Source organism: Pungitius pungitius, chromosome 9 (assembly GCF_949316345.1).
Source record: "Pungitius pungitius chromosome 9, fPunPun2.1, whole genome shotgun sequence".
Classification (NCBI taxonomy): Eukaryota; Metazoa; Chordata; class Actinopteri; order Perciformes; family Gasterosteidae; genus Pungitius; species Pungitius pungitius.
The window spans coordinates 14,588,091-14,612,886 of NC_084908.1; the positions used below are offsets into that span (position 1 = coordinate 14,588,091).

Genomic DNA, 24,796 nt, shown 5'->3' on the forward strand with positions numbered 1-24,796 from the left:
CTAAACTGCTACAATGGGTCATTTAGATTTTTAAATTTGAAGCTTAGAAGATACTAGTGCATAACACTGTTGTAATATACATTAAGGATCACAACTAATGGATTAGCAGGAGGTAATTAATGTATTTAATTAATGTATCTTCCCAAATCACTTACTCCTGGTTACTCAATACTGCTGGTTTAATCACAAAAGAAATGCAGAAACTTAAGTTTGTTGCTTTTTAATGAATGAAATATATTTCTTAGCCACATTTACTTTCGTCAACATGAGAAACTGTTACAAACAGTGCCAGAACATAATGTGCATAAATGAATATGCGTTAACATACAGTCTTCCAAGATAAGCAGAGATCGCCGTTTCACAGACATATCAGACAGGTCAAATAATTTAAAGACAATTCCCAGATGTTCTGCTCTCTAGGTTTGGCTTTATATCATAAGGTCACCTATCCGGAATCCATTTCTGACCAAGTGAGCTGTAGATCTATTTAATGCAAGCAACGTCAGAATGCTCAAAATAGTGCTTGTTCAAGCTTTTGTTCAAACTCACGTTAACCCCAAATTATTATTAATTTAATATTTATTTTTAAGAGAAAAGAGCCTTCAAAGTATATTTGCCCTGATGCAATTTTTAAATAACCGCCCGAACATGTCTTGCTTGATAAAAATTGACATTTGGTCTCGAGGACCGAAAAGGCAAAAGAAAAATATACTGTTTCATGAAGACTTCATAGAACCAGAAGGTACAAAGCTCAATGTCCTTGAAAAAAGAGAAAAGAAAACTACCAAGTGCTCACTGACTGTACAGTAGCAGTTGTCTCTCAAGTGCTTTTTTAATTTCTAACACTTGACATGGAAAGACATAGAAACATGGCAACAGCTGAAGCAAAGCCCGAACACCAACATTCTTCTCTCCGTCTTCCTGCAGCTCTCACGCACACTACTCTTGTTAAACGGGTACGACGAATGAGGAAATCGTCAAAATAAAGAAATTTCTTCGATTTTTTTGTTGTTGTTGACAAAAACGTTGATTAACAAGATGACTGGAACTGAACACCTTCAGTCTATTGGGTCTACTTTCAGTAAACGTCAATGCTGGTTTGTGTAATGAGAACATTATCTGGAGACGAACAAGGAATCTTAAGACTGCCAGGATGCCTGGTTTCAAAAGGCAAACATGCTGGAGCAAAATCTGGGTGCAACAACCTGAAGACACCACCACCCCCACCACCACCACCACCACCACCAACCCCCTGCCCCTCCTCCTCTTGTGGATTAGTTCTTGATCGCGCCTCCATCCCCCTCACTCACGAAGCGCTTACGTCCTCTGGTGGAGGAAAGAGTTAGAGAAACATGTTACTGACAGATAACCAAAATTGAGTTGATCTTCAGAACCATTATCTCTATGTTGTCAAAGCTTAATATTGGTTATTTCTCTGTAGCATTGATGTCCAAAAAGAAGGGAAAAAAATGATCAAATGAATGAGCCAAACTATTTACACTTTCTTCAATTCACAATATTTGTTGAAAATAAACATAAAACCATAATAAAAAGTTTTGAAGCAGCGATAGATAGACAACTCACCTGGCGGGACATGCATCCCTGAGCTGTTTGGTGATGACGGCCTCCTTATAGCAAAGGTCCACAAAGGTCTCCATGATGGAGTGGGCATGTGGCACGTCAAGGTTAATTTCCGGGAGCTCATCATAGACGCGCTGGAAACCCTATAGGCGGGTAAAACGGATTGTATGAGTACAAGTGTGTGTTTTCATCCGATATGCCGAGCATGTCTTTCATACAGAAAATTGTTGTTTAATTGTAGTGTTTATTAAAAAAAGGGAAACGCGAGGCACCGACCCGGTTCATCTGATCCACAGTGATGAGGCCCGTTTTCCAAAAGGACTGCAGCAGCTTTATCATCATGTGACTGGCAGTTTCTCCTGTTGACTCCAGCACCATCACTACCACCTAAAAAAAATACAATAAGTGAGTGAGTAAGACAAATGTGCACTGCTCTGCTATCATCTAATGTCTAACAATCTAACAAAAAAGGTAAATTAGTATAGATGTGCAACATGCACATTTCACCACGTGGTGACAGTGTTTACCATTTTATTATTGTTCACAATAGAGAGAAGGTGGAGTATTATAACTTATGACAACTCATTCAATTTGTATGGAGGAATGACAGTTCTGTTTTATGTGCCTCCATTTTGGATTGATCAATTTAGGCGGATCTCTTTTAATACATGGACAAAGAAATGAGACTTTGCCCTTTGTAAATGTTATCTTATCACCATGATATGGAGGAGAACATGGAAAAAGCCAACATAGTGAAGTTTGACATTATGCCTGCAAATAAGATTCATCATTGACCCTTTAATGTAATACTGCCACGCTTCGGTTTCATGCTCGACCCTTTGTTTATAATGTTTACCGTTTGATTTTCTGGCTTTTATTTGTTTAAGAATTTTAATTCTTGGTGAATGTTTTGAAAAGTGTGCAATACGTAGGTGGTTTCATGGCAGAATAAAAACTTAAAGAGAGACAACAGCCTGGAGTCTTTGATACCTCGTAGACCAGCTCGTGGTGGAAGTGTGGGACTTCCAGGTCCCGCAGACAGTGCTCTGCCTCAGCCACGTCTCCTGATATCAGGTACTCCTTCAGCAGGAGGTTCATCTGAAGCAAAGACACAAAAAATGCACATGCAATCAAACTTTGGTCATTGAAATGGATTGTTTCGCTTGAAAAGCCTGCTCATTGCAACACATCTGGGGGCGATGGTGGCGCATGGAGTAGTGTGATGTGCTGGGAGCCGCAAGGTTGGCAGTTCAAATCCCGGCTGCCCCATGTGGGCCATGTCAACGTGTCCCTGAGCAAGCCAGCTAACCCCTAATTGCTCCCCAGGCAAAATGTAGCGCATGGGTTACAATGCAATGTAAGTCGCTTTGGATAAAAGAATCAGCTAAATCAAATGTAATGTAATCTCCTTTGGATTTCATTATGAGGAGATTACTAGAATCTGTTAAGAGAGAAATTACATCTACATTGTGATGATGATGCATGAATATTGATGTTTTATCTTAACTAGAATGCTAATTATGCTAAATCAGGTTCATGGCCTTTCATCAAGGGGAAATCTGTATTTGTACGACTGAACACACCGGCAGACCACTCGCACATTTCTAAACATGCAAAAAAACAAAAAACCTTTTAAATGTTGCGTAACGTACAATTTACAAGATTTGCACTTGAAACTCCCACACTGCCCAGACCCACGTAGAAGAATAATTGTAAACATTGAAACAAAGACAGGGTATGAACAGAGCGTGTGCACATGTGAAATCTGCAGTTTTAGGCCACTATGTGGATCCGTGTCAGCCCCTCCTGTGCCCTTGTTTTTGCAATTCCCTTTTTCAGGGGGAGAAAAGGATTCTGCTGACACAGCAGCATAGTAGAGCCCGTGGCTCCCTAACCAGCATGCACTCTGCCTTCTGTTTACCTTACTATTACGTAATGTGAATGAAGAAGCAGAGCTTGTCAATACTAAAACATTGACCTCAGCGCTATGGGTCATTAAAGGAAAATCATTTTTAATATGGACACAAGGAGAGTATTGCATTTTTTAAATAGTATTTGCGTACCTCTTTGACGAGATGTTTCACAGGTCTCAGGCCTCCACCCACACCCCACACATTATCCAGACGAACCATCTCCCTCTTCATGGTCAGCAGCACTTCGGCACGGTCTAAAGCCACTCTGAAAATATATATATTAAAAAGTTGCCCATATATATATATATACACATGTAAGCTATTATTGCACTAGTGTTCCGGTGTACTTTTATTGTGAAGGTGGAGATGGAAGTAGAGGAAGGGTTCAACGGTGGTTTAAAAAAAGTAATACAGTTGCGGCCGGCGTGGCGCAGAACCGGAGCCGTGTTGTTGTTTTGTTAATTAACCAAAGTATGGGCGTACCATAAACCCTCGGCTACATACATATTATACATTAATAATGCCATGAGGCTCCTAAATAGCCAAGAAAACCCCAATGTTTTGTTCCATTTAAAAAGGATTTCTTAACCACACTGTACTACATGTGGAGTTTATCAGATTTTCCAGAGTGAGAGGAAGATTTCCCTCACATCTGCATCAATCTTTTTAGCTCATATTACTGTAAAATGAAATGTTGCATCGCTTGCAAACAAGGAGTTTTTGAAGAAGCCACTCTGTATGCATTCAAACTGCGCTCACCTGGCATGCTCACAGTCCACTTTGCCCTTGTAACAGTCCAGGAAAGACATGGGGAGGATGTGGTCTGCTATGGCTCGGGCTACAAACTGGCCCAACATCTGTGAGACATCAAAATCATTTATTATTATATATTTTTTTATTATTTTATTACAGCATGTGTAGCAATATGTGACAAAATGCACATGTTGTACCTGCGGAGCCTCCGGTGTGTCCAGTATCAGGTCCGGCAGCTCTTTGAGGATCTTGTCGAAGGCACGGGCCATTTCACTTTGAGACAGCATCTTGCCCGACAGGTCGGACAGCAGGCGGGAGGTCAGCTCTCTGTGGCTGGCCTTGCCTTCGAGGGACAGTGACACGGCCAGGGAGGAGAACTCAAACTTATGCGTGCCCAGGTTGAGCCCCTTCAGCAACATCTGACAGGAGGGAGGACAAATAAGACTATTTGAGACGAAACTCCATTAGCAGCACCGTTATGTGCCCGCCATCACTTTCTTCATCCATCCATCCTTCCTTGAGCATTTACCTGGACCTCTTTGGTGTCTCCATGTTCAAAGTACTCCTGTACTATTGGCTTGACCATTTTTTCCAGTTCCTTCTCATCTACCTCAGGCACAACAGTTGCATAAACTGTGTCCCCCTGTGGGAGAACAAACACGTCGTCACTCCATTTATACACACAAACTGACAAGTGTATCTGGAAATGTGCACGATCAAGGTTTTAAATTCAAAAGTTATAAAATGGCTTAATCATTTTGGATGGTAGATTTTGTCTTCTTTTCCTCGGTAATAACACAACAAAAAGCTCCCTTTTGTCTCGAGGTTGAGCAAATGCCAAGAATGTGAGTCAGAACCAAATTTACAGGTGATGTTTTGATCAACTGGAGAACAATGGAATAATTTATGAAATGATAATCTTGGCAAAGATTGAATGAGTTTAACGGGGAATATAGAATGTAAATAAAATGCATAAAAACTTGAATAGGAGATTAACTGCTTTTGGTTTATAAGAGAAAGAAATCTGCCCATGTTTCTGTGATGACTGACTTTAGGAGGCAATAGGAAAGCTACTTTAACCGTGCATGGCTCAAAAAGGGGAGCTAATGGATGACCTTCAGAAACCCGCCGTCACCTGAACATGTCCGGTGTGCTTTTCCGTCCCAGTTCCCATTTAACATTTACCATTCAGAGTACGACATTCAGGGCCAAATCGCATCGGCTTCTCTGAGCGGCTCCCAAGGCCGATGTCAACCGATTGAGCAACAGAAGCTCCGTTCCCACTCTTCATTTAGTCCGGCAGAACATGACAGGAGACAAACAAACTCGACCTGCAGCCGTGTCACGCAGACCATTTGCTCGATAAAAAAGGTTAAAGATTGGAAATACTGTTTATTGAGCCAAGACCGGTGCCACCTGGATGAAACATGTTTTTTCAAATAAGCCTCGGCCAAATCATTAGATTTTTAGATTAAAACAGCGTTTTTGGCAAACGATTATGTTGCAATGCATTTTATCTCATGTCCTTGAAGTTATTAAAAGCTATCAAAGTGAGTGAAGCATTGTGCAATTTATTTTGATTGTAGAGTTTAATCTCTTAAAGGGCTTTTCTCCATTACGGTTTGACACAAGGAATAGAAAAGGGTGTAAGCTTGGATCAAAGGGAACAAAATGCTCATCCACACAACATATCAGATCAAACAACCGTGATAAACTAAACTCTGCTGGTGATGCTCTCATCAGGAAAACACACAGTTTAGAATGGGTGTGCATAGACAGTCAGGTGATGAAAACATTTAGAAGATAGAGGATCAACTTCCAAAACGCATGGATAAAAAGGTCAAATATCTGAGGCCAAAATCTGTGGCTGGGACAAAAGCCATTTGATGAAGGCAATATATTTGGGAAATTCCCAATTTCAAGGCATTTTACATTCCACCTAACTTAAATCGACAGAATTAGGGACAGTTAGTCTGTTTTGGAAGATAATAGTTAGTCTAAGGAAAGCAAACACAAGGTTTTTGAGTACGAACTCTTCCAAAGAAATATGCACATAATGAACAGTACATGCCGGCTGTACCCGCTCACCTGAGCAGACTCATCGTAGTTGGGGTCCCGCATATCAGGCTCCTCATCTTCATAAACCATCCCAGCGGCCCCCCAAACTCCTTTACCACCTGCTCCACCTGCATTCAAACCATAAAGGCGTGCTCACCATTGGGGTCCAGCTAAACATAAAACTTTTTTTTTTTTTAAAGAAGCCAGGGCCACAAACACAACTGGTGCAGCTATTGAAAAGCAGCTTCTGCAGCAGATTTCAAATTAAACTTATTGCTACTGTCAACAACAACCACAATCATTACACGTGCACAAACTGTAACAACTTCAGGAGCAGAGTGTAGAAATCTTTTTTTTTACACCAAAAACTGTGCGTTTTTGTAGCTCAGACAAAAGTCACTTGATGGACATCAGGCTGCTTGCTCTCTCCGACTGACGCAGCTTCCAACAAAAATAAATAAAAAAAATTCAAAACAGAAAGCTGCATGCGAGTCGCTCCAACGCACCTTTCTTTGGCAGGCCTCTGCCCTTTCCCGTCCTGGATTTGCGGTCACTGGTGTTGACTTTCCCCTTGGGACTGTGCGGGTCGCCCCCCGGCACGTCTCCCGACTCGGAGAAGGACTCGCTGGTGGAGTTGCGCGATGAGGACTTGCGCAGGCGGCGCTTGGCTTTGGCTTTGAGTCGGGCCTCGTGGAGGGCCTTCTCCTGAGGGGTCCAGTTACCGTTCACCTCCGCCTCGTTCAGCAAGTCGTCGTCGACGCTGTACGGCTGGTTGGCCTCCGCCAGGTTCTCGTCGAAGGAGAACACCCCTGTGGTCGGGGGAGGACGAGCAAATTGCATTGATTAGGGCATTTGGGTTTTCGCGGGACAGTGCAAAAATACTGCCATTACGACCACAATCAACAGCAGAATGCATCAAGTTCATCTGGGACATTGTGTCAATTGACTTCAAATACTATTCCATAGTGGGTGTGATGAAAAGAATGTGTAATTTAATAAAGCGTCTACATAGCATGCTTCTTGTTGTTGTGGTGGTGGTCTCCACACACCACAACAACAACAACAAAAACATGTGGGACTGGAGTGTTCCGCAGGCTTGGAAGGAGGGGCTGAGCAAAGTGACCCACATGCCGGGGAAATGCTGACACCACTCCTTTTTTTTGTGTCCGTCCGCAGCAGCCAGGGCTTGACTACATATGGCATGGTTGGGTCAATGACTGGTCACATGACCCAGCAGTGGGAGAGAAAAGAGGAGGAGGAATGTCTGAGAGTGTAATGAATACCTACAGTGCTTATGCTTGTGCACCAAATGGCAGCAAACATGAGTTATGGGGCTGTAGATAACAGGACATGTGGAACCAGAGAGGGGGAGTGTGTGTGTGTGTGTGTGTGTGTGTGTGTGTGTGTACACCACAGAAAACTAACAATCTTTAGACCAAGCTGCAGCCTGTGTCCTACAAAAGTACCAAATGGTTCATATATTTAAAAAAATGATTTAAAAAAACAAGTCAACCGGTCTCAAATGCTTGACTTGGATTGCGAATAACAAGCGAGGAAGGAAGCGCCGTGGCACGAAGCCGCCCACCTCACTGAATTAACCTGTTAAAAACAGCGCCACACCCTTGGCCTTCGAAAATGTGTAAACAGCCGAACATGTGTCACCTCCTCCTACGCCTCCTGCGTATCCTTGCCTCATGTTGGCCACGAGGCCTGCCAGCGCAGGGGAAAAAAATGGCCAATGGCAGCGCGCCATATACATGACCGGCCAATTGGAGGCAAGCAGAAAAATGAGATGGCAGTAAAAAAAAAAAAAAAGAAAGTTGCCGTTGTGCACTGAGGAGAGAGTTGCAAAAACAAGCTGCTCAAAAACGAAGCCCTGCCCGTTTGTTCAACTTCTTTTGTGAAAAGTTCTCCTTACAAAAGCCGTGGTTGGTCTCATAAAAGCTACAGCAACAAAAACTAAACCAAAAGACCAAAGCCCACGACGCACCGGTTAACCACGGCCAGGACCTCTGCCCTGCATGCGGCGTCCATGCGTTAGGCCCCTATGCTGTCGCAGGGTTTATCAACCACGGGGTCAGAGGAGCGCATTCCTCCTCAGGGACCGTCCTATACTTCACGACTACGGATTACTTTTTTTAAGAAGGAGGGGGGGGGGGGGGGGGGATCTGTTGCATACAGCGGCGTATTCAAAGTGTCCCTCTACTTCCAAGAGTGGTTGCACACGTCTGTGTTCTTTGTGTTCGCCTTAATCCCGAGTTGGAGTCGTGTACTTATGAGCAGGATATTGAACAGCTGTGTGCAGAGGGCAAACTTTAACGATAGCAATGTTTGTATGTTCATTCAGTCTGGAAAATAAAAAAAAATAAGGATCCTTTTTACAGGTGTTAACTTGGTTATCTTTTTATGAAAACATATCAGACACAAATATTGATTTAGAGTGTATTAACATCTGCTGATGCAAGCATTTCTTTAAAGATGTTTTTGAATCTAGATTATAGAGCATCTCCGCTGTCAAAATCAAAAGTCAAAAAAGTGTTTTTACATTCAGTCAAAACAACCTAACTGGTTAAATATAGTATATTTTTTCCCTGTCTATCAACGCAGTGAAACAAAACTCAAAATGTGTGATGTCCTAAAAGCATTTGTTAACATGTAGGAGACAGCAGACACTCCGCTGCATGAGGTCTAGTGGTGATTATCTACTGGAGGAGGACCGGGCGGGGACGTCCTGGGGTTTAACTGCCATTTAATTTAAGGAAACCATGACAGCGTCATTTAAAAACGCGTTAAAGACACGCCGCCTAAAGTTCTGCGCCCAACGCCTAGGTGACATTGTATGCTGGGAACCGGCCAAACATCTTCAACAAATAAAAGAGCACTGGTTGCAACTTGTTTTATTAATGCACAATGTACGCGTATGCTGACTGTGCTTCTGGAGTCATCCCATGTACCAGACAAACACAGATAAAGTACACAGGGAGGTGCATACAGAAGATTGGAGCGACTATAAAACGGTTAAGAGGCTGATAACATGCTGTTGTTGCATTTTTACAACAATCAGACAGCCAATCATTTTCACGTATCTGCGGTAAAGCAGTTTGCTCGAGGTCCAAACTAAGGATCTTGATGCCAGCGGACAGTGTGCGCAAATAGGATTTTTTTTTTTTTTTTTTTTAAATGTTGTGCTCCGCAGGCACAAGATATGGCTCGACATCTGTGGCAGTGGGTTTCTGCGAAGATGCTCATAGGTGGGCTCTGCAGAATTTAAATCTGTAGCTTTAAAAAGGCTGTTACCAACAGCGCCGATCTGTAAACAGGTTATTGGTAGCAGGAAGTCGTAGCGTAAGTCATTGATATAAAGTCAATTGGGTCCAATTGTCAGATGTAATTTCTGACTTAAGTTTATTCATTCATTCAGCAAAACAGGGCAACAACGATATTGATTTGAATAACCAACTAAACCATCAGTTTCCTGCCCATAGCTGCAGCATGGCCAAACTTCATAATCCCAACATCTCAAATATTCATGGAGAGCTGGTGACTAGTTGCACAGACTGCAGGGACACCCAACTCAAATTCCCATAGTAAGGTTAGACGTTTACTTATTTACTTAACTATGGTCCATTTGAAATGGTCGACTGGCAACACACGGCACCCAAATGGGGCTGAAACGGCCGTAACCTCAGTGCACCTCGGCTACTGTGACCAACAACTATTTGGCTTTCTGCTATTTTGTAAGTTAGTCTGTGAAACTACTCAAGAAAGTTTCACAACATATCTGATTTAAAAAATATATATATATCAGGCTTTTTACAGATATGTAATATTTTAAATTGAAGTACTTGGGGGTTTTCAATGGCTGGGAGGAGATTATAAAGACAATGCTGTATGCTCTGGTCACTTAATAATAAACGGCAATCAAATGACACAAAGGCAGCCTGTTGATTGGGGGATGATCCATGTGTGCTATACAATGTAGGATTTACATATGCATCATATACTCGTGAACCACCATGGGTAGAGTTGTTGTTGTTTTGCCTAAGCACTGACAATAGAGTATCTGACAGTGTGTGTGTGTGTGTGTGTGTGTGTGTGTGTGTGTCCACCTCATTAACAGAAAAAGACGAGACAAGTTCACCCAGCAAAGCCCATCTGTGCACCACAAGCACGCGCACACACGGCCGCGCGCACGTTTAACAAACCACGTGGTGTATCGAGGCACCATTGTTTTGAATCTAAACGCCACTCGCACCAGTGAAATATCACTTCAATCACAATATATTGCGGTGCTAACAACACATTCCTGTACTTATGTAACTGTTAACCGACCACACGCAGCCAGGGAGGGATTACGTAAGGCTTTATGGTCAGATATGCATGTCGACGTCATCGACGCGCTGCGGGAGGAAAGCGATCCAAAGAAAGCTCCCGTCTAATTATTAGAATAGAAACAGTCTTCAGGCCACATGCACGTTTGATCGAGCCATGCATTTTAAAACTGGCCGTGAATCGCTCGATCTAAAATCGAGATCGCTTCCGGTTTGTGTCAATGACGGAATCGGGCCACCGCCGTGTTATTGAAGCATAAGCATACAAAGAAAGACGGAACTTCATACGGAAAAGGGGCGTGTGTCATTACACTGACTGCCTCGAAATAACCGTTAAATTACAGGGAGTTGAGGGCGCACTCACATCTGGCATATGTGCACGATCGCGGACAGCACGGCCGTACTGGTGCACGCTCTCGTTTCACATTGCGCACGAAGTGCAAAGAGACGTGTCCGTGTATAGAAATGCACTCGGCGGTCTGCGCCAGTGGTGTGCACAACAACGACGAGCCACGGCGGAAGTGAGCAGCGTGGGCTCGTCCAATCACGCACGTGAAAGGGTTAACCATAACAACAAAACACCGCAACAAAGCCTAAAAGAACAAAGAGAAAGACACGCAACAAAATGCGTTCGGGTCTTATTTTGCACACCGCTGATTAATGCGCAGCGAGCGTTGCGTCAATGCTCGGTGCGATGCGTGTGTTTTTTTTTTAGAACAGAGCACATGGTGGAGCATGGCGTTGCAGCCCATCCCATGCGGGGACAATAGACCCAAGGACAGCACTCCAGCCAGGCCCTCCGGCTGTCCGGGGAGGGAGGGGGGGTCACCGTGCACATAGAGCGGGGGTTGACTCAAGATTAACTCACCGTCGACTTTGGCAGCGGAGGACCACGTATCCACTTCGGTCGCCATGGCGCTCTCCAAATGCTCGATTAAAATAAAAAAAAATAAAAAAAGAAGAAGAAATCCTCACGGGGAGCTTCTCCTGCCGAGGTTCAGCTGCAACAAATCGCTCCCTCTGCCCCAAAAGCAGCAGACGACCGTCTCCACAACGAGATGTTCGGTGGAAATCGCGAGTCCAGAACCCTTTTGCTTTTTGTCGTGCAGCGCGGTATCAGTGGCAGAAAACACAATTAATTTAATAGGATAACAAAGCGAGTCGCTGCTACAGAACCGAGGAGTGATACAACGGGGTTTCGACCTCAGCTTGAAGCCGAGGAAACGGAACAGTTGGACGTGGAGCGGAAAGTAGGTTAACTAGTCGCAGAGCATTTCAGCAAACAACCTGCAAGATAAACAAAGTCTGTTTTTAACTTTGCAGGAGCGAACGGGGTGAAGTCACGTGAACAAAACGCGGCCGGTGAGTGGTCCGTAGAAGGGGTGGGAGCTGGTCGGTTCTGACCAATCAGAGAGCACTACAGGATCGACACGTCTCTTCTCCTTTAAATAGTTAACAACGTGTGTATATACTTTTTGTTTAATGCAATACACAGTTAGCCTAAGGTTTAAGATATTCCTAATTTGCAGCTGGTTCCCAGCTCATCAATGCCTCATAATTACAAGCAGGGCACGGAAATACATTAAAAGGAAATAAATAATAAAGTCGTACAAGCTTATACCACCAGATGGAGCTGAAAAACCTGTGCAGCTAAATCAGATAATAGCCAACAAGTATTTAGGTGCCCTTGGTATTGAGCAGCAAACTGTCTTTTTCTAACGAAGTAAATGTGGGGCACAATCAATGTCTATGACAGTTAACACACAAAATCATACCAGGCTCATAACACCCATTGCGTACAAATAGTCATATCAGCCAATATTAATTCCTTGATTCTTTCACTGTCATTTTGAAACAGGGATCCCTCTGCAAGGTAGACTTCAAGTTTATGTAGAATACATTTAATTCTGGAGCCCACCTACGATAACGAAGGCCAGCGGCAGTGGCCTGTTTGGAAATCCAGCCCTGATATTAATAATATGAATAATATGAATAATAATAATAATAATAATAGGATAATAATTCTAGCAGGACAGTACATTTGTGAGTGAGAGGAACTGTGCCAACGTATGCCTCGCCTTCTGGTTGGTAAATTGCTCGACAACAAAAGACTGCCAATATTCCTCTACTGCAAGTTGTATTTGTATCACACATTTCAAACAATTTTCTGTTTTGCTTTTTTACTTGCGAAAAGGGGAATCTTTCCCTGTGAGCTTTGCTTGATGACTCATCATGAGTCACAGTGGCATCTACTAATGAGTGGGTGTTTTTTGCTCATTCCTTGCTTAGATAATTCAGTGTATTGGCTGTTTTTTTTTCAAAGCAGAATACCTTTTGCTGCCATGGAGATATAAGAGCTTCAACCAGAACTGTGTATAATATTCACAAAAGTACACACATGTATTTGGTAACACTTGTTAGCATTTATTTTGACACAAAATCCACAGTTTTTGTTGAATAAAGTAGAACAGTTATCAATGGCAGTATGGTAGATTCCTAATGAATATCAATGAAAAATCTCAAAATTGAGGAAACCTAAATACAACGCAACATTCTGGAGTGTGTGAAACCAAACAAATATATATAAAAATGTAAGAGCATCTCAAGGATTTTACATCAACGTATGCATCACACATCTCTATTTTACACACCAAGGTACAAAATTAACACGATAGTCATGATGAAATAAAAATGTTTGGATTTTTATATTGACAAATATCAACAACAATCAACTTTGGCCTCATAATAAGCAACAATTATTCAACACCACAACAACAGGGCCGACAATAACTCTCTCACTCATGCGTACAACACACTGAAGGGCTGCAGGTAGAATTGCACTAGGATACCCTCAAAGAACACCACGATCTGTAGCAGTAATAATCTGAACTATGTCACATACGATCACATAAAGATACTTCTATAAATCCTGCGGTCTCATAGCTGCAGGAGGAATAGGAACAACAAATATATTCCCTAAACAGGTGAAGTTACTTTTCCTGGCAAAACGATTTCAGCCGTTCCAAGATGGGCCCGTTTTTCTTTTTTATTCTTTAATTCTTGGCTTTACAAAATGAAAGTCAATAGAAATATAGAGTAGTTACTATCTTGATAAGGAGTAGTAAACAGTCCTTTGCAGTCAAAACTCAGCGAGGTAACAGTCTTAAATCAGGCCTTGGCCTTCTGTGGCAATGAGTGTTGAGTTGGGCGTTTAGTCTGTACTGTAAAGAATATCAGAGCACATCGATCAGTTTGGCTTCAATGTAAAATCATTGCCAGGGTAAATCTAGACTGTTTGTGCCACATGTGTTAGGATTACATTCAAGTCAAACCTCGATATTTTCAAAATCCATAAGGTCATTTAACAACACATTCAGAATCCAAAGAAAACTATCCTTTGGATAAAACTATAGTCATTGCAATGATGTTGCACAATATATATTAATCTCTTTAGAAGCTATTCATGATTATGTTTATTATTGTAGAATGACACTTTGTATTATGTCCAACTTTATACTACAAATTCATGAAGACTAGATCCAGTTGCTGTAAAAAAAAGGCCCCAAAAAATAAATAAGTAATCTTTACAATTACACTTTGAAGACCTTCATTTCTGCAGTTAAATTGTTGTTAAAAGTCACTGACAAAACACGTACAACATAAAAGTGGATAACTCTTCCATTCGTAATAGATGTTCTAAACGTGAACTGAAATTGTTACTAAAAAATCATCATAGTGCGTATGATGTATAAGAAAAGGGAACTCGCTTTATATTTTCCCCAAATCCAGCTGCCAAACATATTGTTTCCCTCCTGTATATTGTTGAATCGGCAACACATTTGTCCTCAATATGAACAAGAAGATATCTTTTAAGACCAAAGAGATGCATTTGCAAGAAGGTATAAAGCAGAAAAAGAAAGGAAGATCAATGTAGCAAAAAGAACACATTAAAAAAGTGCATGACTCGTGTCATAAAAAGGACAAATGTTTTCCCAACACAATTTCCTTGTAGAATAAGAAACAGAGTTGCAATTGGAAAATTGGCGTCAAACTCTAATATCAAACTCTTAACAGAGGTGTTCAGATGGAAATAGCTCCAGAATATCTCTTTACCTCTGTGAGCCAAGTGTAATGACAATAAATAAAGGACACAAACCGGGGCAAAGTAAAACCGATCATCAGAGTTTGCACTTGGGAGAAACCTCAAAACAAAGGCATCGAAAATGAAGCGATATGTACAATCGAGGGTCTTCGCCCAGCACAGCTCACGGATCAATGCTAAAGAGGTAAATGTCTTCTCACAACAGTTTGTTTCCTATCAACTAGCATGAACTAGAGTAAGGAAAAAAGTGTGAACACTATTGCTAAATACTATTTTTGCGAGTCTCACATGTACTTACGCACTGTGTATATTTTATAAAGAGACTGCTAAGCACTGTTATAAAATGTTTCCCCTTTTGACGTACGACTTTACACAATTTACAGAAAACACACACGCACACACACACACACACACTCGCATAGCAGCAGTGAACTATAGAATGCCAGAAAGTCTATTTCCATCTAGGCACCATACACTTTGATAAACATATAGTAGCTAGAACTAGTGAGGAAAATAACTGTGCAATCTTTAGCCAAGAAATGTACAGTAGCCGAAAAGGTTTTATGTTGATATGTTCAGCGAGTGAACTATCTCCCTTCAGGGCGTCAACCAGCTGTGGGTCGGAGGGATGTCTAAATGATCTTCATCGCCAACCGAAACCTGCTCACGCTCCCTAAACACCCGATATTTGTTAGTGACAAACAAAGGTATTAAACCGAGGCATCGCTTTCTGTCCACGTTACCATAGAGACAATTACATTGGCTTTGCACGTAGCCAAGGACACTAAGGTGGCCTCAATTTACTACAGAGACACTTGTCTCACAACAGCTACAGTGAGACAAACATGTGCAAAAATGGGAGTGGACACGTTCTCATTATCGAAATCTTCTTCTATGCTTCAGAGTAAATTACGAGACATGTGTGCGATTCCCACTGCGGAAAAACAGGATCAGCTGACATATTATTTCACGTACAAAGTCAGGATAAACCCGGGATACATTTAGAGAAAAGCATCAAACTCTCAGAAGTGACCACCTCTCAAGCCACCGCTGTATCTATTGCTCTGACTCAAAACCACAACCTCGTACATTTTACGTTTTCCCCTTTGATATTTCAATAGCAAAACGCGACAGACAGACATTCCATTGGGAACTTCATTTAACAGTGTCTTCTTAAAAGCCACAGCCGGCAGATTGTGTTGCCTCGCCGCGGCGCTTCTCCAGAGGTCCTCCGTCGAGCTATAAAAATGATCCGTAAACAATTGAAGTGTACAAATTTTGATGCATAACCTTTTACATTCATAATCAGCGATTAGGCTTTGTGTTTCTGCAACAGTCCATCCGCGGAGGAATCCGATTTAAGTTGCCTTGCGAAAAAAAAAAAACTGGCAACGACCACCCAGAAACTTGTTCAAACACATCAAACCCAAAGTCAAACAGTCATTTCATTGAACGGCATAAGCACGTAACAGTCTCAAACAACGACGTATAATCATAGGACCATTGTAAAGCTTTGCCACCCACACATTTCAATTCATGTTTGCACCCCCCTTTTCTTCCAGGGAGCAACATAAGACACAATGCAGACAACAAACACCTCTTGGATCCGTTTGAATCGTTTCCTTCTCATTTCCTCTAAAACAGAGAGAAGTAGGCTGGTGAATGCAAAACTTCCACCCCCACGACAACAAAAAGGTCACAGGCTGACCAAAGTCCCGTTCAATGGTTGTGAACCTCTTCCAAGAGATGGAACAAAGTGAATCAGGATAATGCAACATGGTCCAGACGCGGTGAGTCGGAGCTGCACATTTGAAAAAGGAATTGCTCTGTGATTATTTTCCTATTTGTATCGATAAACAAAAGTAAGTCTAATAAACAGTCTCGTTCGATGCTGCTGATTTATGTGACTTGGTTTTTCTCAACTTTTACGTTATGAGACCCTTTAAAATAAAAATGTTGTGACTCCAATACATATTGTATGGGGCAAAACACCCTCTGATTAATTTAGTGACCCACAGGTTGGGATCCCAAGTAGCTAAAATTGTAGAGGGACGGCTGGACGTTGCCACGGAGCCACGGGTCGAACCGAATTTGCTATGCATGTGGCAAAATGGAAACAGAGAAGAAGCCATTTATTAGCATCTCATTCCTTAAGAGAAAAGATATTCCTCTGCCCAAAAACCATGAATAGATTAACCACCACCCACAAAGTTAAACTTTCAGGTGTCGCCTGCACTTGGAGTTTCTCACTTGAACACAGAAACAACGAGAATCCATTAAACCTCCCGTCCCCCGAACCATTTCAAGTAAGACCTGCAAGCTCTTTCACCTACGAGTCTCCTGAAAAACACTTCACTTTTTCCTCCTTTGGGACTTCATCTCAAAGGCTGCGAGCCTACGAGGTGTCGGCGGCGCTGGCGGCCCCACCTGCCTTCCGGCCGATGCTCGGGAGAGAGGGAGAGACGCGGGCGCGAGGCGGTGACGCGGCGGAGGCCTTTGCTCTGAGGGAACAGTCGGCGCTGTCGTGCAGCGTGTCCGCGCCCTCCTCTTCCTTCACGGCCTCGTTTCCTCCTCTCCCCAAAGGCTCCTTCTGGGGTTCCTCACTCTCTTGTTCCTCTCTCTTCACGTGGCAGCGACACACTTCGATGCCCGAATCCCCCGTTAGCCGCCGATGGCGAAAATGATCCTCCTCCTCGTCCTCTTCTTCTTCCTCCTCCTCCTCCTCCTCCTCTTCTTTGTTGCTGCAATGTGTGAAAACCGCCACATTTGATGAGAAAAGGGCCTGTTTTGGGGGAGACGTAGTGGACCTGGGAGCTGGACCACACAGTGGAGCCTCTTCTTCTCTCTCTCTGTGAATGGCTACGGCTCCGAGCGGGTCTGAGAGGACCAGAGGGTGGACCTGACCGGAAGGAATGGAAGATAACAGAATGAGGGGAGAGAGCGGGAGGAGAGAAGGGCGAGGGTGGAAAGGAAGAGAGAGAGCTGGAGCCGGAGACGGCACTCCTTCGGCGCCGCCAGAGGCCCGTCTCTGCGCCGCTACAACATCTGGAGCGGCTCCGGGAACAGCATCAGGTGCGACCTGTGGTGGAGGTGCTGGGGTGGAGGTGGTCGCGAAGTTGGACCCGAGCCTCGACATGAGCGCACCGTCGACCCCGGCCTCACTGGGTGTGGAGATGTGGCTACTGTCATACGTCTCGTCAGTGACCTGGACGGAGAAGGAGGTGCTGCAGGGGGAGGTGAGGGAGCAGGACTCGCAGGAGCAGCTGGTGTAGGTGTCGGAGCTCTGGGAGGAAGTTGGGCCGCTGGGACCCGGGCCCAGGTATGGAGGGCAGGGGTGACGGTGGTGGTGATGGTGGGGGTAAGGGGAGCTGGGGCCCCCCATGGCAACTCCCTGCAGGGCGAAGACAGACCTGTAAGGCGGAGGAGGGGTGCTGGGCTGCGCCGCCACCTCCTCGTAGGAGGGCAACTTGAAGGAAGCCAGAAAACCTGCGACAAAAGCAATATCATAAGCAAATCAGCTCAGGAGTGCAGGAAGCTACTTGATTCATTAAAAGAAAAAACTAGAGATACAACGATCCATTCTTAATATTCTTAATATACAACCAATGCAACTGTACTTTTAGTTTGAGGGATGTTTGCTAGAAATGACAGTGCCCCGCTGTCCAGGGGAAATTACTGACTTGACTGCAGTCGGTTGAAAGGTTTATGGCCAAAATACACGGCTCTGACCTGCCTCGACCCCTCGGGTCGTCTGGGACGGGTCGTCTTTCTGCTCGCAGTCAGAACCGAACATGGAGAAGCAGCGTTCACTTCTAAGGCTTCAAACATCTGGAGCAATAGCTGCAGTTCTGCTGAGACTTCCAGCGTCTTTAAATCAAAACCGTTTGCCTCTATTTGAACCAGATTCATGAGTGAGGTAAATACTTTTTAATGTATATTTTCATTAATTAATACATATTCCTTTCCTTTCTTTCGAGTTGTCTCTGTATATGGATGTTAAAATCAATCAAATATAATGTTCTGACCCCATTTAATACACAATCATGACTTTAAAAATCCTCAGGCGCCGTGGTTCCCCTGATAGTAGACCTATACAATGAGAAATAGAATAAAATATGTGAGATGAAACAGCGTAAATGAACCTACTGAGGTCCAGCATGGAGGAAGGGTAGTTACAGGCTCCGTTATAGGCGATCAGATTGATCTCCCTCTGTCTCTGCTGCTGTTGGATCCTCAGCTTTGCCCGGCGGTGCCGGTAAGCACAGAAACAGCTGAAGAGGATCAGCATCGTCCACAGCAGCCAGAACCCTGCAGAGAACAGGAAATAAAACCCAATATAATGATTTTTCAAAAATTAAAAGTGTTGACTGTTCAATCAAAGCTGGTTTTGGTGATTATGTTTTCCTTAATACTGTCTATTTTACCTTATGTAGTGTTTAAAATGAATTTGTCAGTCATTATAATTTCCCCACGATAAAACATTTCTGGCAACATATTGAAACATATTGAAACAATAATAATAATTTTTTGCTTTTATTTGTTCTGTTGGTCTGAATACTTTGAAAAGTCAAAAGTAGTTAGTAGTTGAGGTTGGAGCCCACAAGGACATTGTAAGTCAGCTAAATGACATGTAATGTAATGTAAAAGGATAACTAACAAGCGCAGTTCTTATTTTAGTGACACACACTAGGGCAAAGGATAAATCCTCTGATGTCATAGTAATTATTTACTTAACTCTATAAGTAAATGTTCAATGTTGCTGTGATCTGACCGAGAAAAACAAACAGTTTCAGATGTCCTACCCAGGTGACTATTAAGATCTAACAATCAGATTTCAATAGTTAGGATTCTAATAAACTGTTGTCCGTTGCATCAATGTGTAAAAGCAAATTAAACTGGTATAAAAACTATGTGAGGGAGTCCCAGGGTTGAGTTAAGTCAATTACAAAAATGTTATAATGTGATATTTTTTAAAAACATATTCTGATGGATATCATTGACATGCAATCTCTGCAAGGGAGATGTTTGCGATCTTGTGACAAATGGTGATTTCCTCAATGAGACATACAGTTCCTGGTGAGATGATGTCATGTCTGGATATGCTGTTTGGCATTAATAACCTTCTCTTCATATGTAATAAGAATGTAGTACAAGTACAATTCTGTGTCCCGATATTGCGCTTCACGCTCAACGAAGGAGGCAATGCGGCCTCAGGAAGCCATTTCACTGAAACACAACGGAGAAGAAGTCCTCCAGTTGACTCACACCACAGTTCATAATAGTAGGTGCAGCAGCCCGTCTCTCCGCAGCAGTGGCCCGTTTCACACAGGTACCCTGGACTGTTGTTCACCCCGGGACAGTACTTGGGACTGAGCACAGGCAGGCTACCAGAAGCCCCGCGCTGCTTCACCACCTGGTGAGCACAACACAGCGTTACACATGAATAAAAGGTAGAGTGCTAATGTTCGGTATCTCTCCGGTATGGACATTATCCCCTTTGATAGGTCCACAGCATGAGCCTCAGAATAAACATGTCCCCTCACAAAAAGATTGCACGTTGATTAGATTCAAATCAACTTCATAGCATTTTTTTTCACATACAGCTGGCTTATTGTTTTCTGTTCCTGCATGTAAAGCACTTTGAGTTTCCATGTAATGACGAGCTATAGAAATAGATCTGCCATTTCCTCCTGGGGGCCCAACATCAGGCTCCAGCTGTTACATGCTCCACTACGTTCGCTCCGTCTGCTGCTTAGTGCACAGCCGTGTAGGAGCCGCCGTCTTAAGATGTTGATTCGTCTTTAGCTTTAATATTATTTTGTGGGATAGCGTGCTTGACGGCAGTTGTGCATCAATGTCAATCAAAGAAATCTCACACCTTATTGACTGTGCGCATGTCAACCTCCTTCTGAGACACAGCCACCTATAATGAGAAATTGAAAGACCTGTGTGAATCTTACAGCTGCATCCGAATCATCAGCAAGTCAGTGCGAGGGAGGGAACTAATGACAGATATCAGCATCATGAAAAGCCGTCACGTTTCAAAGCTTGGGGGGGAAAAGAAATTAAGACGACCTCAGACACTTGAGCAAAACCATGAACCACAACAAAAATGCAACAAGAAGAGGATTCTGTTACAAACGTAGTAACCTCACATGTGACAGAGAACTACTAAAAAATATGTATGCATTGCCATAGCAACCCCATGTGGTTATGCTCAGGGGTTGTTGTTTTTTACTGTGGATAATGTTTTCTACTATGCAGTGTTGTGAAATGTGTAGTGGTGGTTGAAGGTCGAGCTCCCTACCGTAGCAGCCTCCGTTCCATCCAGCCCCTGCAGTGATATGGTCATCTAGTGAAAGACAGAGTCGGGAAACGGTTAAACAGTGGCAGCAGAAATCATGTATCGTTAATAGAAAAAGAAACTACATGATTTTAAAAAAATGACTCGGGCACAGTCAAAGAAACAAATGATACCGCGGTGTCATTCCAGTGATCAAGAGTGACAATAAGGGCCACTAAACACGTTTCCCCGGAGTGAGGACGCCGGTTACCCGACACTGCTGCTCTTCAAGGAACCGGGAAGGTCAATGGCTTTTTGACTAAACCTGTTTCTGCTCGGTGGCTCGAGATCTCACACACGTGCACAAACGCACACACGCGCACACCTCTCTAAAACTGGGATTAACAATGACCATTCATTCTTATGTCTATAAAATAAAAGGATCCAAAAAGACAACCCTAAAGATCATTATTCATCGTTATTTTGCAATTACTCAGAAGTGAGAAAGAGAACAATTACATGAATAACTTGAGCAGTCCCGTATATATATATATATATATATACAAAAATCTGGTTATTTTAACAGAATATCAGATGTCCTCCTACCAATGAGGATGACTGCAAGCAAATACGCACCATTTAGTGAATGTAATGTGGAGACAAAATAAAAATGTAATTCTGTAATAGTCCAGATTTGAAAACTCTGTGTCGCTCTGTATATGTCATTCAGACACAGTGTGAGGAAAAGTCAAATATGCCTGTGTGTGTGCTGCTGGATGTGGGGCCTCTTTGAAAAACAATGTGAAGGTACACGGGGCTGTGGCCGTATAAACGAGACCTCTTTTGTTAACAGCTGGCTGCTGGTTACGTGTGTAGTCAGCGTATGGGACAATGTCGGCAGCAGTGTGTGTGTGTGTGTGTGTGTGTGTGTGTGTGTGTGGGTGTGTGTACATGCATACATGCCAGTGCACTCCCAGCTATTTAACTGGTTCAGGTCATTAAAAAAAACAAAAGCTAATGAGCTAAAAAGTGTGATAAGAAGCTGTAAGTCCACACACTGCGTTGAGATGGGTTAGGTGTCATCTTTGCTATTTGTCAGCTACATTGCAATGGTTAAATAAAAATTAATAAGACATTTTTCAAAAATTCTTTTGTTTCCGCCTCAAGGGAAACCCAACGGAAAAAGTAATGCGGCAGATTCAGCCGTCAAGTACATCCTCGGCGGTTTCATAAGTGAGCTTTTTATATTGTTATGTAGTTTTCAAGAGAGAGCTGAGTTCCTGTGGTGAGCCCACCACAAGGCAGAGAACACGCACACGGCTGTGAGGTGATCATTCAGACTTCCCCCAGAGACCACAGACTAACCGAAAATGATTTCCCCCCCCCCCCCTGGGAGTCGCTAACTCCATCCTACACCACGTGGAACCTGTGAAGAACAGGCCAGTTTGAGTGTGTGAGACTTTGAGACGGCCACACAGACCTAAAAATGACGAGCGAGGGACACGTGGAGTGGACCCAGACTGTGAACGGCTGTAAAAGTGTGACTATTTAATCCTGTTGGATTTAAGTTAAAGTTCAATTAAAAACAGGCATGAAGATCAGATGAGTTGAAGGTGAGGTGAGAACTACTTTGACTGTGAAGCAGACTGTGGGCACATAAAGCCGTCCATTGCATCTTTATGTGAGGACTGTACCGCAATAAATCATTTCTTTACTAGAATACAAAATCAGTGCCAAGAACCTCACACAATCTTAGACCAAAAAAGATTTATTGAGGAAAAAGATCATTTTCTAACTGTTTATTTCTTGATGAAACGTTAGAATTTGGAAATACTATAATAATTATGATGATGCAAATACAGCAAATACAAACTTGAGAATTTGATTTGAAAACACTATTTCTTCTCCTTACAAGACTGTGTTGAATGTTATTTTACACGGCACAATGACTTGTACATAGATGTCTCTTCTGAATAATTTCAAATAGAATCAAGCGATTGTATCTTTAAGTGTGCTTTTATAAATACATGCGTATCAGCCTCATTATTATCCGGCAAAAACAACAGGCTGGAAAGAAACATCATCCTCAGATTGATCAGGGTTAGGGTCTGGCAGTGAAATCTCTTTTATTCCAGCTTGCATAAATTAAAGTTAAATCTTTGGTGCACTACGACAGTAAGCTACTTTGCATCTAACTGCTAATCCATAATTGCAGTATAAGCCACACAAGTCAACAAGTTGCAAACTAGGTATGATGTCAATACTATCTAACTTAAAAGATTCCGTAAGCACTGACGGGACCTTCTGTGGAATCCTCTTCGATTTGGAGTTTGGTGACCTTGCAGTGCATTTTTAAATATTTGTAAAAAAAAAAAAAATCCTTCTATGAGCATTAGAGGGCCCATGTTTCTATCAGCTGTTCGCATCACAAACAGAAATTCCATTGACCGAAAACAATTACAATCCAAACCCAGACATCCACTACGGGATGCAGTAAAGTAACGATGCAACAAATGCGCCCTTTCTCCTCGAGACAGAAACATGCACAACCACTCAAAATGAAGGAATGGAAAGACAGATGTGCACCCAACAGGCCGAGCGCCAGCTGTTTGTCAACAACTACGCATACCGAGGGGAGCATGTTGCTCTGCAGAATGACTGAAGCCCAGCTGTTGGCAGCAATGTTTACGTCAAAGGAAAACGCCGTGCGGCGCATTACCTCCTCAGCCTTCAGCCCGAGGCAGAATGTCAACGTTTTCTCTGGATCCATGGCGAGGGCTCCGTACCAAGCTAAACAGAGGAAATGCACGTGCACAGGAGGGATGTTAGTCTGCTAAGCCCCCATCGCCGCTGTCCCACTCCGCAAGACACGGCGGCCTCTCCATCCGCCATTGCCCGGACGGACAGACGGACCTACGCACGGATGGACGCACGCACGGATGGACGCACGCACAGACGTACGCACGGATGGACGCACGCACGGACGCACGCACGGACGGACGGAAAGCGCCTCCCCGACTCCGCAGAAACACTCCGGCGTCCCAGGCCCTTGGTTTCTGGGGTAATTTTGCGGACGGGGTGTATTCTGTCGTGGACTGCAGTCTGCTGCCGGGGTCGGAGATGTGCATGATGTCATGCTTCTCCAGCCCCTGTAGTGCTCGTATGGGAGCGCCGCGGCGTTGATTGGCCGGAGCTCCCAGCAACAGCCGCGCGCAGGCTGCTTTAACGCGGTGCTTTTCGCGCACGGTTCGACTGTTGCCTTATTCATGACTCAAGACAATAATACATGCTATTTTTCTTGTAGTTTTTTTTTTGCAATTGTAGGAAAACAGATCTATGATGTTTAAAATATGTATTTGCAAAACAAATGAAAGAAGTTAACGCAAAGTTGGAAGTACTAAAGTTACTTAAAGTTAAGGTGAAAATAAGCAATACCACACTCAACTGCAAGTAAAAGATTAGTGAATATGAAGAGAAGTGAGAAATGTAAAGAACGTAGCATTTTATCAAAAATAGTGGCTCTAGTTTAATTATTAAACTGTACCATTGCCTATGGTTAACGGTAAGGTTTGATTTATAAAATGCATGAATTCCTCCACTAGTTGTTTGTATGTAACGTTGGACACATGTACAACAGGGTACTCTGCACCACCAGCTGTCAGAAGAGATAACACCCTCCATCACTGACCTCCAACCTTCTTTCCACTATCCCCTCTCCCCTCCTCGTTTCCTCTTCCTTAGACCCTTCCATTACTTACCCTACATGCCCTCACCC

At 43.2% G+C, this 24,796-nt stretch overlaps 2 protein-coding genes across 2 annotated transcripts; both read right to left on the reverse strand.

Moving 5' to 3' along the window:
* Positions 1–204: 204 nt before the first annotated feature.
* On the reverse strand, positions 205–11,962 carry pdcd4a (programmed cell death 4a). Its single transcript, XM_037472488.2, has 11 exons — positions 11,505–11,962; positions 6,812–7,114; positions 6,336–6,433; positions 4,777–4,890; positions 4,445–4,666; positions 4,254–4,351; positions 3,645–3,759; positions 2,572–2,679; positions 1,858–1,968; positions 1,585–1,724; positions 205–1,326 (listed from the first exon to the last, which is right to left on the reverse strand). The coding sequence occupies exons 1-11, from the start codon at positions 11,548–11,550 to the stop codon at positions 1,275–1,277; spliced, it is 1,407 nt and encodes a 468-aa protein (XP_037328385.1). The 5' UTR covers positions 11,551–11,962; the 3' UTR covers positions 205–1,274.
* A 1,083-nt stretch (positions 11,963–13,045) lies between these two features.
* Positions 13,046–24,162, reverse strand: LOC119218317 (proline-, glutamic acid- and leucine-rich protein 1-like). The gene is made up of 6 exons (XM_037472663.2): positions 23,741–24,162; positions 21,046–21,090; positions 20,617–20,661; positions 20,004–20,151; positions 18,885–19,046; positions 13,046–18,224 (listed from the first exon to the last, which is right to left on the reverse strand). Exons 1-6 carry the CDS (start codon positions 23,789–23,791, stop codon positions 17,134–17,136), a joined length of 1,542 nt encoding a protein of 513 aa, XP_037328560.2. The 5' UTR covers positions 23,792–24,162; the 3' UTR covers positions 13,046–17,133.
* Between the last annotated feature and the right edge of the window lie 634 nt (positions 24,163–24,796).

Excerpts from the sequence above, each read along its gene's own strand:
- pdcd4a (XM_037472488.2), bottom strand. The coding sequence starts at position 11,550 with ATGGCGACCGAAGTGGATACGTGGTCCTCCGCTGCCAAAGTCGACG. Across the intron at positions 6,434-6,811 it reads CAGAGGCCTGCCAAAGAAAG|GTGGAGCAGGTGGTAAAGGA; the intron begins GTGCGTTGGAGC and ends GTTTGAATGCAG. Across the intron at positions 4,891-6,335 it reads ACTACGATGAGTCTGCTCAG|GGGGACACAGTTTATGCAAC; the intron begins GTGAGCGGGTAC and ends GTTCTCCCACAG.
- LOC119218317 (XM_037472663.2), bottom strand. The coding sequence starts at position 23,791 with ATGGATCCAGAGAAAACGTTGACATTCTGCCTCGGGCTGAAGGCTGAG. Across the intron at positions 20,152-20,616 it reads ACATGCGCACAGTCAATAAG|GTGGTGAAGCAGCGCGGGGC; the intron begins GTGTGAGATTTC and ends TGTGCTCACCAG. Across the intron at positions 19,047-20,003 it reads CTACTATTATGAACTGTGGT|GGTTCTGGCTGCTGTGGACG; the intron begins GTGAGTCAACTG and ends TGTTCTCTGCAG.